The 15,883-nt window shown below is 41.3% G+C and overlaps 1 protein-coding gene across 1 annotated transcript in view; it reads left to right on the top strand.

Annotated features, from left to right (window-relative positions):
• Positions 1–708: 708 nt before the first annotated feature.
• The window catches only part of tent2 (terminal nucleotidyltransferase 2), a 36,239-nt gene continuing 21,064 nt past the window's right edge, over positions 709–15,883 (top strand). The window contains exons 1-11 of the mRNA XM_024002562.2: positions 709–843; positions 1,060–1,256; positions 5,598–5,711; positions 5,874–6,117; positions 6,305–6,419; positions 6,509–6,600; positions 7,646–7,709; positions 8,280–8,346; positions 8,707–8,783; positions 12,475–12,603; positions 12,737–12,780. Of these exons, the coding sequence (XP_023858330.1) occupies positions 1,114–1,256; positions 5,598–5,711; positions 5,874–6,117; positions 6,305–6,419; positions 6,509–6,600; positions 7,646–7,709; positions 8,280–8,346; positions 8,707–8,783; positions 12,475–12,603; positions 12,737–12,780 (1,089 nt within the window). The 5' untranslated portion in view covers positions 709–843; positions 1,060–1,113. The remainder of the gene's footprint in view (positions 844–1,059; positions 1,257–5,597; positions 5,712–5,873; positions 6,118–6,304; positions 6,420–6,508; positions 6,601–7,645; positions 7,710–8,279; positions 8,347–8,706; positions 8,784–12,474; positions 12,604–12,736; positions 12,781–15,883) is intronic.

The raw sequence follows: 15,883 nt of genomic DNA, 5'->3' as shown, positions 1-15,883 counted from the left end.
GTCAACTGAAGTCTTAACATATAACATATATATTTTCCTATATAGTCCCAATCCCAATGAAACGSAAAATCCTGACTCCTGTCTCGCATGAACATTCCTAACTTTATTCTGTAATCCATAGGTTGYATTAACAAAGMACGCCTCTCGCATATGTTGACTGAGAAGGATCATATSTTACGAGTTCCAACCCAACTTTTCTATGACTTTTATCGCGTTTATCTTTACTTTTTTTGTACAGAAAGTTCATACTATTATCACATATGACTTCTGGACATCAGATCGACAGTTACTAACCTCGATTATGACTTCAAATAGAGTTCAACTCTGACTCAGCTGTTCCACTGGAAGTTCCAGTGATGCGCTCAATATGGAAGTGGTCGGATGAAGCATACGCGAGGCTACAAGACTGTTTTGCTAGTACAGACGGGGATTACAGAAGGGGATATCGTGCCTGGCCGTGCAGTCATGAGTGAACAGGGAGTACAGGAGGGGAYTGAGCATGCACCCATCCTTGTAAATGGGTCAAATATAGCCCCCTTGGTAGCTAGAGGTAAATAATACAAATGCTGGGCCCTTCAGTGACTGGGTGCCATGCAGTGTGTAATCTTCATATAGGTTTAACCCTTCTGAATAGGAATTCATTTTTTGTTGTTGTAGTTTACACGCAATTACCGGTATTGCACTTTTACGATGGTCCCTAAATCACCAGAGGCGAAGAGTTCGAATATCGGTAAACATAAAGGGTTTACCTAGCTCTGTGCCATCATCTGATTCTATATATCACTCATCATCCTAGGACCGTCTGTCCGAGAGCTATTGAAGAGAAAACTCCGAATCTCCAAAGTAAACATGTTTTTACTGCAATTCATTTTTTCTCCAGCCTAACAGATKATGTTGATGCAGAGACTCAAAAACAGACTAACAAGTGAAACCGCTAACGTTAGCTTACTAGCTAGCTAACGTTACCTAATTTAGCATAACTAGCTTGGTAGCTAAATCATACTAATATTTAGGACTGCTGGCTAAGATCTTGGCGTTGTTTCTTGGTTCTTCATCTAGCCTGAGACCGATACACCGAGGCGCAGTTGATGTTGGACCTCCGTCAGCAGCAACATGTACCCCAGCGCTGCGCCAGCGGGATGCCCGCCCTACAACTCCAAAAACGGGCACGGTAATGGACTCTACCCGCTACCTCAGGCCTTCCTTCAACATCACCAGCAACTAGCTGAGGCTCCACGAAACATCGCTAACACAAAGTAAGGCAATCCCATTGAATAATGTTGCTGGGTGGGTCTTTCTATGTATGTCCATATAGACTAAAGAGAACACGTTTTTAAAGAAATKKAACAGAGGTTTTGTATACTTTTAAGCYGGTAGTTCTGAAAACAGTGCTCAAGAGTCTAAAAGTGTMCTCGAAATTGTGTATATGGTCATAGTTCACGAGCCCCCTGTAGCATGTGCACAAAGAGAGTAACAAAAACACTGCTGTGCATGATGGGCTAGCCCCGCAACCCCATGGGACAATACTTTGCCCATTGAATTAGGATTTAGCATACTAGAAATAATTTAAACCTCCATTATGATGGCCCAAAGGTCAKCCATGTTGGTCAGGGAGTTGGTCGACCATGGTTTGCCAGTGCTGTGATAAGTTGTTTTGTAAAACAATGAATGTGAAGAATGTATCTGCACTCTGTGTGTTAGCTAGCTAGCCAATCCGTTTTAGAGAATGATTSCATACATTTTTCAAATTAACTGCCAATATACCAACATTTCATTCAAACAATCCACAGCCATACACTGGCTCAAATCAGTTGATGATAGGACTTAGATAAGTTGTAAATGCAACAAGTACTGATATTGTATCATATAATAACACTAACAGCTTTAAAAGAAAACAAAATCTGAGACATATATGGTCTGTTTACATATATTTTAGAGGCTATTTATACAGAACATATGTATAAAATGTGTATACACTGTATTTATAATTATATGACAATATTTTAGGTTGGGTATAATGCCATTACACAATTTCCGATACATCACTTGCCTTTTATTTTCCTGCATACAGTACATTCAGAAACTATTCTGTTACGTTTCAGCCTGTGTGTAATGTATGTGTGTGTATGTACAGTACCAGTCAAAAGTTTGGAGACACCTTTATTTTTACTATTCTMTACATTGTAGAATATTAGTGAAGACCATTGGCTACGGGTTGCGCTGTTTTGCGGCTATGAACGATGGACCTGTTAGGCTCTGACCAAGATTAAAGCGTTCCCTGGTTGTGACCATGAATAATGCCCCCCTCCTACCTCCTCACAACAAACTTTTATATTCCAAAGACGCACGGTTTTGCATCTTGACAAATTATTTAACTAGTACACACATCATGAAAGTAGGAGAGATGCACAGTAGCTCCCACCATGTATGTGTGAGATGCTTTATGTATGACCATGTTTTATGTTTTACCACTCATTACTGCTGTAACCTGTCTAGATAAAGAGCACGAGACTGAAAACGTCAATGAACACAGATACAGATCGCTAGAGTTTTTGCCTCCCAGCCTTTCTTCCTAACATTTTAAAGACTGATGCCACTGTTCTTAAAGCTTTTCAGCTGGACACGTCTCTAATCTTACCTTGTTCCATCAGCACTTGAGTTGGTTGGTTTTCACAACTCCATCCCGTCAACCGGGACAGGCTTCACAACCTGAAAAATAAGGACTATTACAAAATGCTGTGTAACATAGACCTACTGATAGTGTTCTTGGTTTGTGGCAACGCAGTTCTGTCTCTGTGCGGCTGTGGATTGGTGGTGCAGCAGGAGTGTTGAGTTGCGATAAGTGTGCAGTCTGGTAAAGTGCAACTAGATGGTTAAACAGAGCACTTCCTGCAAAACAGGAGCAGAGGCTTCAGACTACTGGTACTGAGTGGTTCAACACCATTTGTGGAGTGAAGAAAAGTGCTAAAGTGAGGTGCACATACAGTTGAAGTCGGAAGTTTACATACACCTTAGCCAAATACATTTAAACTCAGTATTTCACAATTCCTGACATTTAATCCTAGTAAAAATTCCCTGTCTTAGGTCAGTTAGGATCACCACTTTATTTTAAGAATGTGAAATGTCAGAATAATAGCAGAGTGATTTATTTCAGCTTTTATTTCTTTCATCACATTCCCAGTGGGTCAGAAGTTTACATACACCCAATTAGTATTTGGCAGCATTGCCTTTAAATTGTTTAACTTGGGTCAAACGTTTTGGGTAGCCTTCCACAAGCTTCCCACAATAAGTTGGGTGAATTTTGTCCTGTTTCCTCCAGCATCTTCACAAGGTCCTTTGCTGTTGTTCTGGGATTGATTCGCACTTTTCGCACCAAAGTATGTTCATCTCTAGGAGACAGAATGCGTCACCTTCCTGAGTGGTATGACGGCTGCGTGGTCCCATGGTGTTTATACTTTCGTACTATTGTTTGTACAGATGAACGTGGTACCTTCAGGCGTTTGGAAATTGCTCCCAAGGATGAACCAGACTTGTGGAGGTCTACAATTTTTTTCTGAGGTCTTGGCTGATTTCTTTTGATTTTCCCATGATGTTAAGCAAAGAGGCACTGAGTTTGAAGGTAGGCCTTGAAATACATCCGCAAGTACACCTCCAATTGACTCAAATTATGTTAATTAGCCTATCAGAAGCTTCTCAAGCCATGACATCATTTTCTGGAATTTTCCAAGCTGTTTAAAGGCACAGTCAACTTAGTGTATGTAAACTTCTGACCCACTGGAATTGTGATACAGTGAAATAATCTGTCTAAACAATTGTTGAATTTTTTTTATTGTGTCATGCACAAAGTAGATATCCTAACCGACTTGCCAAAACTATAGTTTGTTAACAGGAAATTTGTGGAGTGGTTGAAAAACGAGTTTTAATGACTCCATCCTAAGTGTATGTAAACTTCCGACTTCAACTGTATATGGCGTTGTGTCGGCAAGCGGTTTGCTCACGTCAACATTGTGAACAGAGTTCCACATGGTGGGGTTATGGTATCAGCAGGCATATGCTGTGGACAATAAACACAATTGCATTTTATTRATGGAAATTTTAATGCACAAAAATATAATGATGAGATCCCGAGGCCCATTTTTTTAAGGTATCTGTGACCAACAGATGCATATCTGCATTCCCAGTAATGTCAAGTCCATGGATTATGGCCTAATTTATTTATTTCAATTGACAGATTTTGTCATATGAACTGTAACTCGGTAAAATCTTTAATTGTTGCATGTAGCGTTTATATTTTTGTTCAGTATATATTTAGGCTAGTTACATTAACAGTAAACATATACAGGAAACAAAAAGCGACTGGAGATCTAAATAACCAAAACATAATCTTCAACCCACGTCATCAATGAAGCAATGCCAGCCTACCATAAACATGTTTCCTGACTATTGAGATTGTTCAAATATGTGTTATGTACTTGTTATTTTCTGAAACTATGCAAATTATAAAAAATATTTTAAAAGTCACATTTTTGGACCCTCACTAGTTTGCATCACTGCAGGTAAACCAAMGCATGGGTTGCTGTTGTACCTTGTCTATACACTGCTTACAACAGGGATCATCAACTAGATTCAGCCGTGGGACTTTTTTTTTTTAATTGTTGAGCATATGGTCAGGGGGCCGGAATAATATGTAGACTGCAAATTGACCGCAAGAAGCCCAAACCAATATAATGGGGGGCAAATAAAGTCCTGTGGGCAGCCAGTTGGGGAATCCTGGTTTACAGGTTAAGGGAACCAATATGTCATTTTGTACTTTGGGTGAACCATTTAGGGGTGGGGGATTGTTTTAAATTTAATCACAGAATACCAGGAACAGCCCCATCTACTGGTCAGAATCTGGTAATATCAGGATGTAAGATGGGACATAAACCTAAYAACTTCAATGACTAATATCTCTGAACAGGGTAAAAAACTATCTCAAATTCACTGAGCCGCAGCGCCATACTACTTGTCAAACGTTTGGGATTGGTGTGGGTGGTCTGTGTGTGGCTTTTGACAATTTCTTTGGAATCCTCATGTTTCACACATTGTTAGAATATTTTGGGGTCCAAATCAGATTTCATCTACTATATTTATTGAATATTATATGATTGTTATAATTTAAAATGCACAATTTGGGTGAAATCAATTAGATCAATTTCTCAGAGATCTAATTAGATTTCAACAAAATGTTGCAGGAATGCTAATCTTATCTGTTTCTAACTACAAAAATGATTCCGGGAACAATCTTAGTTGGTGGGTGTCATGACTTGCTGAAATGACATGGAAAGACCCTAAAGTATTATCAAAGACTTTCTAAACCTTGGTCTGCTGCAGACTACTTTTCCTGTTTCACCAGCTGACAAAATCACTTCTCTTTTCCTAACCTTGTGAAAATGAATCCTGCATTTGTGCCATATGTGCGCAAGCAATACAGAATCAAATGCGTTCTCTTTTAGTCTGTATGGCTACTTGTATGTACTTGATCTCTTTGCTCTGTTTATCGACTACTGAGATATTTCATGCTGGTGTGTTAGCCTATTCTCACTGTGTGTGTGTAGTTTCCATGGTCGGTCCCTGCCTGCAGGTCCTTCAGATATTCCCCCATATGATTGGAAGCCAAGTCCCAGCACCCCACCTGGTCCTCATGCATCTGCACTGGCCAACATGAGGAAGTAAGGCTTGTTTATTCTTTCTCTGTTTTCTTCTACCTGCCCTATTTCATTAGCACAGGCACCATTTCCAAACGTTAGACCTGAAATGTTGCAGTTTCCTAAAGTGTATGTCTTCCTCTCCTGTGTGTGTGTGCTCCTGTGTCTTCTCCCTATGTATACTAGGAGGCACAGTGGAGACCACAGCCCGTATAATGTAAAGAGGCAGCACTTCAGTTCCCCTGTCCCCCATCATGGCAGTCCTCCTGCTGTCGGCTCCTCTCCCTCGGTATCCCGCCCTGGCCCCAGGGAAACACAGTATTCCCTAATCCAGCACTCCCCTCTCAGCCCCCAACCGTCTGCCCCACGGATGCCCCCCCTGTGGGGAGAGAACCCTCGTAGCTCACTGCAGGCTTATGCCAAGGACAAGGTAAGCCTCAGGATCATGATAACAATACATATTATGTGTAGCGGGTTCTCTTTTTATCCAACCTGGGCGTTTACATTCACGTTCACATGGATATACACAAACAAATAGAGATCATGGGAAAACAAGTCCCAGTGGGGTAGCCCTTGTGTGTATCAGCACAGATGCTGTGAGTTGTTGTGTCTCTCAGCTGAGTGGTCAGATGGTGGAGCTTTTTGAGGCATGCCAGCAGCAGTCGACTGACCTGGAGAGGAAGGAGCTGTGCAGAGCTCAACTACAGAGAGAGATCCAGAGACTCTTCCCATGTATGTAACACACACAGACACACACTAAATCATCCTACTGTCATAATTCTCTACACCCCCCCACCCCTGTCTCTCTCTCTCTCTCTCAGTGGTGAGGTTGTACCTGGCTGGTTCTTCTCTGAGTGGTTTCGGCAGCAGGAACAGTGATGCTGACCTCTGTTTGGTCATCCAAGCAGCACCAGTGAGTGTGTCAATTACTTGTAACACACACAAACCAGATCTCCATCCAACCATTTAATGCGGATGAATTACCTGAAGCATAAAAAAAGTCACAACAGGCCTGGTGGAAACAGGAAGTTTGTGGGTAAAATTTCCTAATGTCAACAAAACAAAATACGCTAGACAAGGTTGGATAATCTTTTTGTCGTGAAATTGAGTATGCGACAATTGTGGTGGAAACACCTTTATGTGCAAATGTTGATATAACAACCATCATTTTGAGGTAAACTTGGAAGTAAATATGTTATGTTGTAGGCCTATCACCACAATGTGGAAAAGCATGAGTTTATAGGCAGATGAAATAAGTTATGATGAACTTCACATGGTGGTTAAGTGCATGCTGATCATGCAAATTTCCAATAAATATCGAGGGCAGGCTATTATTTGAATGCTGGTGACATGATGATCGGTGCTTTATCAAATATAATGATCTTGCTCTTAGCCTATCTTGTCATATAACATACCCTGTCCGCTTTATCAGCGAACTCTTGTCTAAAAAGCATGCGCCAAAACCAGGTTGGGCACATTTGCTATTTATCACAACAGGTTTTGGGACAAAACGATTGGTAGAGGTGAACGTTAGATTGAAACGCATTGAACTTCTGTTTTTTTATTTGGTACATGGGAACTTAAGCGCAAAAGTGTTTTTAATGTGCACTATGTCCTCACACATAGCTTTTGATGGAAACACACCTTGTGGTAAAATGCACATATTGTTTTTATGCAGATTGTTTTTGAATATTTACTTGAAAATCTGTCGCCAATTGGATGGAAACCTAGCTACAGACACACAGCCATATTAGCATAGACGTGACATCAGTCAAAACACCTCAAAACAAGACATTGTGAAACGAGCCACCTACAGTAGCTATCTGGCCATCTAGAATCACAACAACACACAGACTTCTGCCCCATTGAAGYGTGCGCATCGTTTTTGTGACTATCAGCTAACCCGTCTATCTTTCTGTGAATAAAATGCCCATTGACCCTGTCTGTGTCTCTGTCAGGTGGACCAGAGGAATGATGCTGTGTATGTACTCAGTCTCATTCAGCAGCTCTTCTACAGACTCTGTGAGTACTAACGCTGCTCTTTAAGCACATTTCAGCTGTGTCTCTCAATACTCTTCATCAGCTTCCTTTCCTTGTCTCCTCTCCCTTTCTCCGAGCCATTATGAATACTAGTACATTACCCGTCAAAAGTTTGGACACACCTWCTCATTCAAGGGTTTTTCTTTATTTTTTATTATGTTCTACATTGTAGAATAATAGTGAAGACATCAGAACTATGAAATAACACATATTGAATCATGTAGTAACCAAAAACGTTAACTTTTGACTGGTACTGTACGTGAAAGGACTGGATAAGGTTCCGCTTTTTGTTTACACCATATGGCTTTCACCTGTCAGATCGGTGGGCTTGGCCCATCTTGTTCCATGAGTTTGTATAGTAATGATAAAGGAGCAGCTGTATTTATCCTCAGAGGGCTCTAGTTCCCCAGTGAAGCCAGAGTCATTGATATATATAGAGATGTAGGTAAACTAAACACACACAATGGTGTTCACTTTAGGTAGTCATAGTAATGAAAATATGTGTGCAAGGTCTTGTGGAGTTGAGGAATATGTGTGTGTTCTGGTCCACAGCGTACATAGAGAGACCGCAGCTGATCCGAGCCAAGGTCCCCATCCTCAAATTCAGAGACAAAGTCAGGTGGGTGGAAACTTTATCAATCAATCAGACAAATTTGTCTTTTTGATTTTCACAAACACATTTAGGCTTAGCAGTCAGAGGCAACACTGGCAAGGAAAGACTCCTTGAGAGGAAGAGAAGAAACCTTGTGAACAACCTTGTGACTATTGAGGTGAAGCCAATATTCCTCTGGCTGACTGGGTATAAGTGTATAGGTTCTCCTTCACACAATACGGCTGTGCATCAAACATTTCTTTACAGACAGAAATATGTACATGTTACTAATGGTCCAATTCCACAGTAGAACAGTGCACGGGCAATGGACTAGGTATATCAAACCTCAATAAAAATGTATTTATCTCTTCCTCTCTCTTTCTCCAGTGGAGTCGAGTTTGATCTGAACGTAAACAACACTGTAGGGATCAGAAACACCTTCTTGCTGAGGAGTTACGCCTACGGTTAGGTCACACACATAACACTCATACCCATCACTGCTTATCTGTCACCGCTCACCTTTCACCCTCTTCCAGCTATTGGCTACTGGTTAAACTAAATCATTAGTTTGTGCTTGACATTAAAACAGGGGATCTAAACAGTGTGGCTATTCTACTTTCTTTTTACAGTGCATTCCCTTACCTTTTTCCACGTTTTGTTACGTTACATGCCGACTTATTCTAAAATTGGTTAAATACACTTTTTYCCCTCATCAATCTACACAAAATACCCCATTGCAAATGTATTAAAAACAAAAAACAGATACCTTATTTACATACAGTACCAGTCAAAAGTTTGGACACACCTACTCATTCAAGGGTTTTTCTTTATTTTACTATTTTCTACATTGTAAAATAATAATAGTGAAGACATCAGAACTATAAAATAGCACATATGGAATCATGTAGTAACCAAAAATGTGTTAAGCAAATCAAAGTATATTTTAGATTGTTCAAGGTAGCCACTCTTTGCCTTGATGACAGCTTTGCACAATCTTGGCATTCTCTCAAGCAGCTTCATGAGGAATGCTTTTCCAACAGTCTTGAAGGAGTTCCCACATGCTGAGCACTTGTTGGCTGAATTTCCTTCACTCTGCGGTCCAACTCATCCCAAACCATCTCAATTGGGTTGAGGTCTGGGGATTGTGGAGGCCAAGTCATCTGATGCAGCACTCCATCACTCTCCTTATTGGTCAAATAGCCCTTACACAGCCTGGATGTGTGTTTTGGGTAATTGTCCTGTTGAAAAACAAATGATAGTCCCACTAAGGCAAACCAGATGAGATGGCGTATCGCTTCAGAATGCTTTGGTAGCCATGCTGGTTAAGTGTGCCTTGAGTTCTAAATAAATCCCTGACAGTGTCACCAGCAAATACCTGCTTCTCCCTGCTTCACGGTGGGAACCACACATATACGGAGATCATCCGTTCACCTACTCTGTGTCTCACAAAGACACTGCGGTTGGATCCAAAATATCTCAAATTTGTACTCATCAGACCAAAGGACAGATTTCCACTGGTCTAATGTCCATTGCTCGTGTTTCTTGGCCCAAGAAAGTCTCTTCTTATTGGTGTCCTTAGTAGTGGTTTCTTTGCAGCAATTTGACTATGAAGGCCTGATTCACACAGTCTCTGAACAGTTGATGTTGAGATGTGTCTGTTACTTGAATTCTGTGAAGCATTTATTTGGGTTGCAATTTCTGAGACTAGTAACTCTAATAAACTTATCCTCTGCAGCAGAGGGTCTACTTTTCCTGTGATGGTCCTCATGAGAGCCAGTTTCATCATAGCACTTGATGGTTTTTACGACTGCACTTGAAGAAACTTTCAAAGTTCTTGAAATTTTCCGGATTGACTGACCTTCAAAGTAATGATGGACTGTTGTTTCCCTTTGCTTATTTGAGCCATAATATGGACTTGGTTTTTTTCCAAATAGGGCTATGTTCTGAATACCACCCCTGCCTTGTCACAACACAACTGATTGGCTCAAACGCATTAAGAAAGAAAGAAATTCCACAAATGACCTTTTAACAAGGCACACCTGTTTAATGAAATGCATTCCAGGTGACTACGTCGTTAAACTTGTTGAGGAATGCCAAGAGTGTGCAAAGCTGTCATCGAGGCAAAGGGTGGCTATTTGAAAAATCTCAAATATAAAATATATTTTGATTGGTTTAACACTTTTTTTGGTTACTACATGATTCCTTATTTGTTATTTCATAGTTTTAATGTCTTCACTATTATTCTCCAATGTAGAAAATAGTAAAAATAAGGAAAACCACTGGAATTAGTAGGTGTATCCAAGCCTTTTTAATGGTACTGTAAGTATACTGTAAGGGGCGGCAGGTAGCGTAGTGGTTAGAGCATTGGGCCAGTAACCGAAAGGTTGCTGGATCGAATCCCCAAGCTGACAAGGTAAAAATCTGTTTCGTTCTGCCCCTCAGTAAGGGGGCAGAAGACGTTGATGTCGATTATGGCAGCCCCCCCCCTGCGCACCTCTCTGATTCAAAGGGGTTGGGTTAAATGCAGAAGTTGAATGCATTCAGTTGTACAACTGACTAGGTATCCCCCTTTCCGCTATTCAGACCCTTTGCTATGAGACTCGAAATTGAGCTCAGGTGCATCCTGTTTCCATTGATCATCCTTGATGCTTGATGTTTCTACAACTTGATTGGAGTCCACCTGTGGTAATTTCAATTGATTGGACATTATTTGGAAAGGCACACACCTGTTTATATAAGGTCCTACAGTTGACAGTGCATGTCAGAGCAAAAACCAAGCCATGAGGTCGAAGGAATTGTCTGTAGAGCTCCGAGACAGGATTGTGTCGCGGCACAGATCTGGGGAAGGGTACCAAAACATTTCTGCATTATTGAAGGTCCCCAAGAACACAGTGGCCTCCATCCTTCTTAAATGGAAGATGTTTGGAACCACCAAGACTCTTCCGCCCGGCCAAACTGAGCAATCGGAGGAGAAGGGCCTTGGTCAGGGAGGTGACCAAGAACCCGATGGTCAGTCTGACAGAGCTCTAGAGTTCCTCTGTGGAGATGGGAGAACCTTCCAGAAGGACAACCATCTCTGCAGCACTCCACCAATCAGGCCTTATGGTAGAGTGGCCAGACGGAAGCCACTCCTCAGTAAAAGGCACATGACAGCCCGCTTGAAGTTAGCCAAAAGGCAACTATAGACTCTCTGGTCTGATGAAACCAAGATTGAACACTTTGACCTTAATGCCAAGCGTCACGTCTGGAGGAAACCTGTTATCATCCCTATGCTGAAGAATGGTGGTGGCAGCATCATGCTTCGGGATGTTTTTCAGCGGCAGGGACTGGGAGACTACTCAAGGAAAAGATGAACGGAGCAAAGTACAGAGAGATCCTTGATGAAAATCTGCTCCAGAGCGCACAGGATCTCAGACTGGGGCGAACGTTCACCTTCCAACAGGACAATGCCCCTAAGCACACAGCCAAGATAGCGCAGGAGTGGCTTCCGGACAAGTCTCTGAATGTCCTTGAGTGGCCCAGCCAGAACCCGGACTTAAACAATATGGAACATCTCTAGAGAGACCTGAAAATAGTTGTGAGGCGACTCTCCCCAACCAACCTGACAGAGCTTGAGAGGATCTGTAGAGAAGAATGGGAGAAACTCGCCAAATACAGGTGTGCCAAGCTTGTAGCGTCATACCCAAGAAGACTCAAGGCTGTAATTGCTGTCAAATTACTGAGTAAAGGGTCTGAATACTTATGTGAGTGTGACATTTCAGTGTTTTATTTTTAATAAATGTGCAAAAAATTTATAAAAACCTGTTTTTGCTTTGTCATTATGGGGTATTGTGTGACATGATGAGGAAAATCTACACACAATATCCTTTTAGAATAAGGCTGTAATGTAACAAAATGTAGAAAAGGTCAAGGGGTCTGAATACTTTCCAAATGCACTGTACATGCTGTTCTAGCGTAACCACAGACTTGCACTACCACATTACGCCGCTCACAACAAATTAATAATATCAAAACAGATCATTTGGGTGAAAGTCACACATTTCAATAAGGAGAGTATTTCTAACCCTGTTACACACTCATACAATGTGCTGGATGTGTGCCCACTATGTTCCAATTCTGTACTAGCCTCTTCTCTCTCGCTCCGTGTGTCTATAGCTGAGCGGCGTGTGCGTCCCATCATCTTGGTGGTAAAGAGGTGGGCCAGACATCACAGGATAAACGACGCCAGTAAAGGAACACTCAGCAGCTACACTCTAGTACTGATGGTACTACACTACTTACAGAGTGAGTGTAAACACACACACACACACACACAGTAATCATGGTCCTGCACTAACTACAATATACCTCTGGCATTCCTTTTTCGAGGTTAACCACTACACTGTTTAACCGAGTGTGTCTGTCTCTGTCTTTACAGCTTTGCCTGAACCAGTCATTCCCTCTCTGCAGAATGAATATCCAGTAAGGAAATTTACATTTACTCTTAAATGACAAAAACAGGCTACATTACAGGTTTATTAAGTCATTTTAGGCTACAAATTCCAATAAAACGACATCATGTCATTACTTTCCATGATTTGTCTAACTACACTATCTTGAATCTAGCAAAGATGTTTTTTTGGTTCAGGGTGTAGTATTTATTTAGTTTCAAAGCGCAAACATTTTATAGCAGGTTTCTTACACTGGGGGGGCAGGCCTGCCCGGGGCAAGTCCAGGGGAGTTGCCTGCCTTCTAGCAATACTAGAAGGCAGGCAATGTCGGCTTAACGGCAAGAGCTAAAATGGCTTTGAAAAAATAAGATAGTAGTGAATGCTAACTAGCCTAGGGGTTAGAGGATTGGGCCAGTAGCCGAAAGATTGCTGGTTCGAGTACCTGAGCTGTCAAAGTAAAACATCCTTGAGCAAGGCACTTTACCATAATTTTCTCCAAGGGTGCCGTACTATGACTGACCATGTCAAACAACACATTTCACTGCACCTATCCGGTGTATGTGACAATAAAACATTTTATACTTTTTTTTAATTATAAATTATTGACATATAATAGGAATTTGGGTACATTACTCAACCTGTAACTCCAATGTTCTAATGAATATTGGTTTCTCCCAGCACCCAGACACCTCCTTTCCACTGTGTGTAGGAGTCTTTGTCCCTATATGATGCAGGGTTTCCGTAAGCCGGCAATACATGAAAAGCTGATAAATAAAACTGTTGCCGGCCAATTATCAGGGGGAAGAAAAATAATCCCATTGCAAAAATAATACTTTTTAGCATAATCCACGATGGACATACTAGTCGATGTAAATACATTTGACCGGTCATGCTTACCTGTTTATAGGTTAATTATCATACTTTTGTGGAACTAAATTGGTCTGTGTGTATTTTCATTGGTCGTTAAGTTTATCACATGCGTACAGATACAGAGCCTATGAGCGGAAAATCTGTCAGACAGCGCGAGAGCTGCTGCTACAGCTTTTCAAACAACTAATTTGTTGCTGCTGGAGTGAAACGTGCTTTTATAATCCCATTCATTGCCTATATGCAACAGTAAGAAAGGCATGTCACACACTACTTTGCAATGATCTGGATGCAATATGTATTTTGAAAACTTAGTTGTTTGAAACCTGAACGTTTTACTTCATATAATTAGGCATGTCTTACCTTGCTTCAAAGTAAAATACGACAATACAAACGTGGAGGCAATTATACTGAACAAAAATAAAAACACAAGGTGTAAAGTTCCCAGACATTTTCGATACGCACAAAAAGCTTATTTCTCAAAAATGTTGTTCAGAAATTTGTTTGCATCCCTGTCAGTGAGCATTTCTCCTTTGCCAAGATGATCCATCCACATGACAGGTGTGGCATATCAAGAAGCTGATTAAATAGCATGATCATTACATATTTGCACCTTGTGCTGGGAACAATAAAAGGCCACTCTAAAATGGTCAGGTTTTTTCACAGATTTTGAGAGAGCATGCAATTGGCATGCTGAATGCAGTAATGTCCACCAGAGCTGTTGCCAGAGAATTGAATGTTCATTTCTCTACCATAAGCGTTGTTTGTGAGAATTTGGCAGTACGTCCAACCGGCCTCACAAACACAGACCACGTGTAACCACACCAACCCATGACCTCTACATCTGGCTTCTTCACCTCCGGGATCGTCTGAGACCAGCCAACCGGACAGCTGATGAAACTGCGTTTGCACAACTGAAGAATTTCTGTATAAACTGTCAGAAACCGTGTCAGGGAAGCTCATCTGACTTCAGTGGGAAAATGCTCACCTTCGATGGCCATTGGCACGCTAGAGAAGTGTGCTCTTTACGGGTGAATCCTGGTTACCATGGTGTTGTGTGTGCGACCGGTTTGCTGATGTCAATGTTGTGAACAGAGTGCCCCATGGTGGGGTTATGGTATGGGCAGTCATAAGCTACGGACAACGAACACAATTGCATTTTATCAATGGCAATTTGAATGCAGAGACACCTTGACGAGATCCTAAGGCCCATTGTCGTGCCATTCATCCACCGCCATAACCTCATGTTTCAGCATGATAATGCACGGCCCATGTCGAAATGATCTGTACACAATTTCTGGAAGTTGAAAATGTCTCAGTTCTTCCATGATCTGCATACTCACCAGACATGTCACCCATTGAGCATGTTCGGGATGCTCTGGATCGACGTGTACAACATCGTCTTACAGTTCCCACCGACATTCAGCATTTTCGCACAGCCATTGAAGAGGAGTGGGACAACATTCCACAGACCACAATCAACAGCCTGATCAACTTTATGCGGAGGAGATGTCGCGCTGCATGAGACAAATAGTGTTCATAATGGATACTGACTGGTTTTCTGATCCTCGCCCCTCCCTTTTTTTTAAGGTATCTGTGACCAACAGATGCATATCTGTATTCCCAGTCGTGTAATCCACAGATTAGGGCCTAATTAATTAATTCAAATTAACTGATTTCCTTATATGACCTGTAACTCAGTAAAATCTTTGAAATTGTGGAATGTTGCAATTTTATTTTTGTTCAGTGTGTTTTATAAAGACTTCCATAAGCCATTGAAACCGGTAGCATATTTCTCTCATGTTCTATTGATTTTCAAGTGAACTTTCTTTCATTTTCCAGTAGCCAAAGGCACAATCCTGGTCATATTAGCAACCCATGGCAACCCATGCTAGTTGCATCTCCAGGTCTCCCCTCTTTCAAAATTTCTAGCGGACATTTTTGTCTCTGTCACTTGAAACCGCTTGCTTTTTCGGTGCACTTTCGACAATGGTGTTTTTTTGCTAATTGCATTATGGAACGAACATTCACGCGTAGCTTACTGCCTTGTGCACATTGCTGTGCTTATAATGTGAATAAATAATAGTTGATCAACATATTAAGCTAAATGTTCTGATCTATTGCATCAGCCTCATTGCTTTAAAAAAAATTCAAATAATGTAGCCAGAGTCTGTTAGGAATAGGCTATTTCTTTCTTGCACAGAACAACAAGCTGACCAATAGAATAGGTCAACTTTTCTACTATGGGGGATATTAGATTGACATAT

The sequence above is a fragment of the Salvelinus sp. IW2-2015 genome, linkage group LG15, assembly GCF_002910315.2.
Source record: "Salvelinus sp. IW2-2015 linkage group LG15, ASM291031v2, whole genome shotgun sequence".
Taxonomy (NCBI): Eukaryota; Metazoa; Chordata; class Actinopteri; order Salmoniformes; family Salmonidae; genus Salvelinus; species Salvelinus sp. IW2-2015.
The sequence above is the reverse complement of the archived record's forward strand: the minus strand, read 5'-3'. Positions and strand labels throughout refer to the sequence as shown.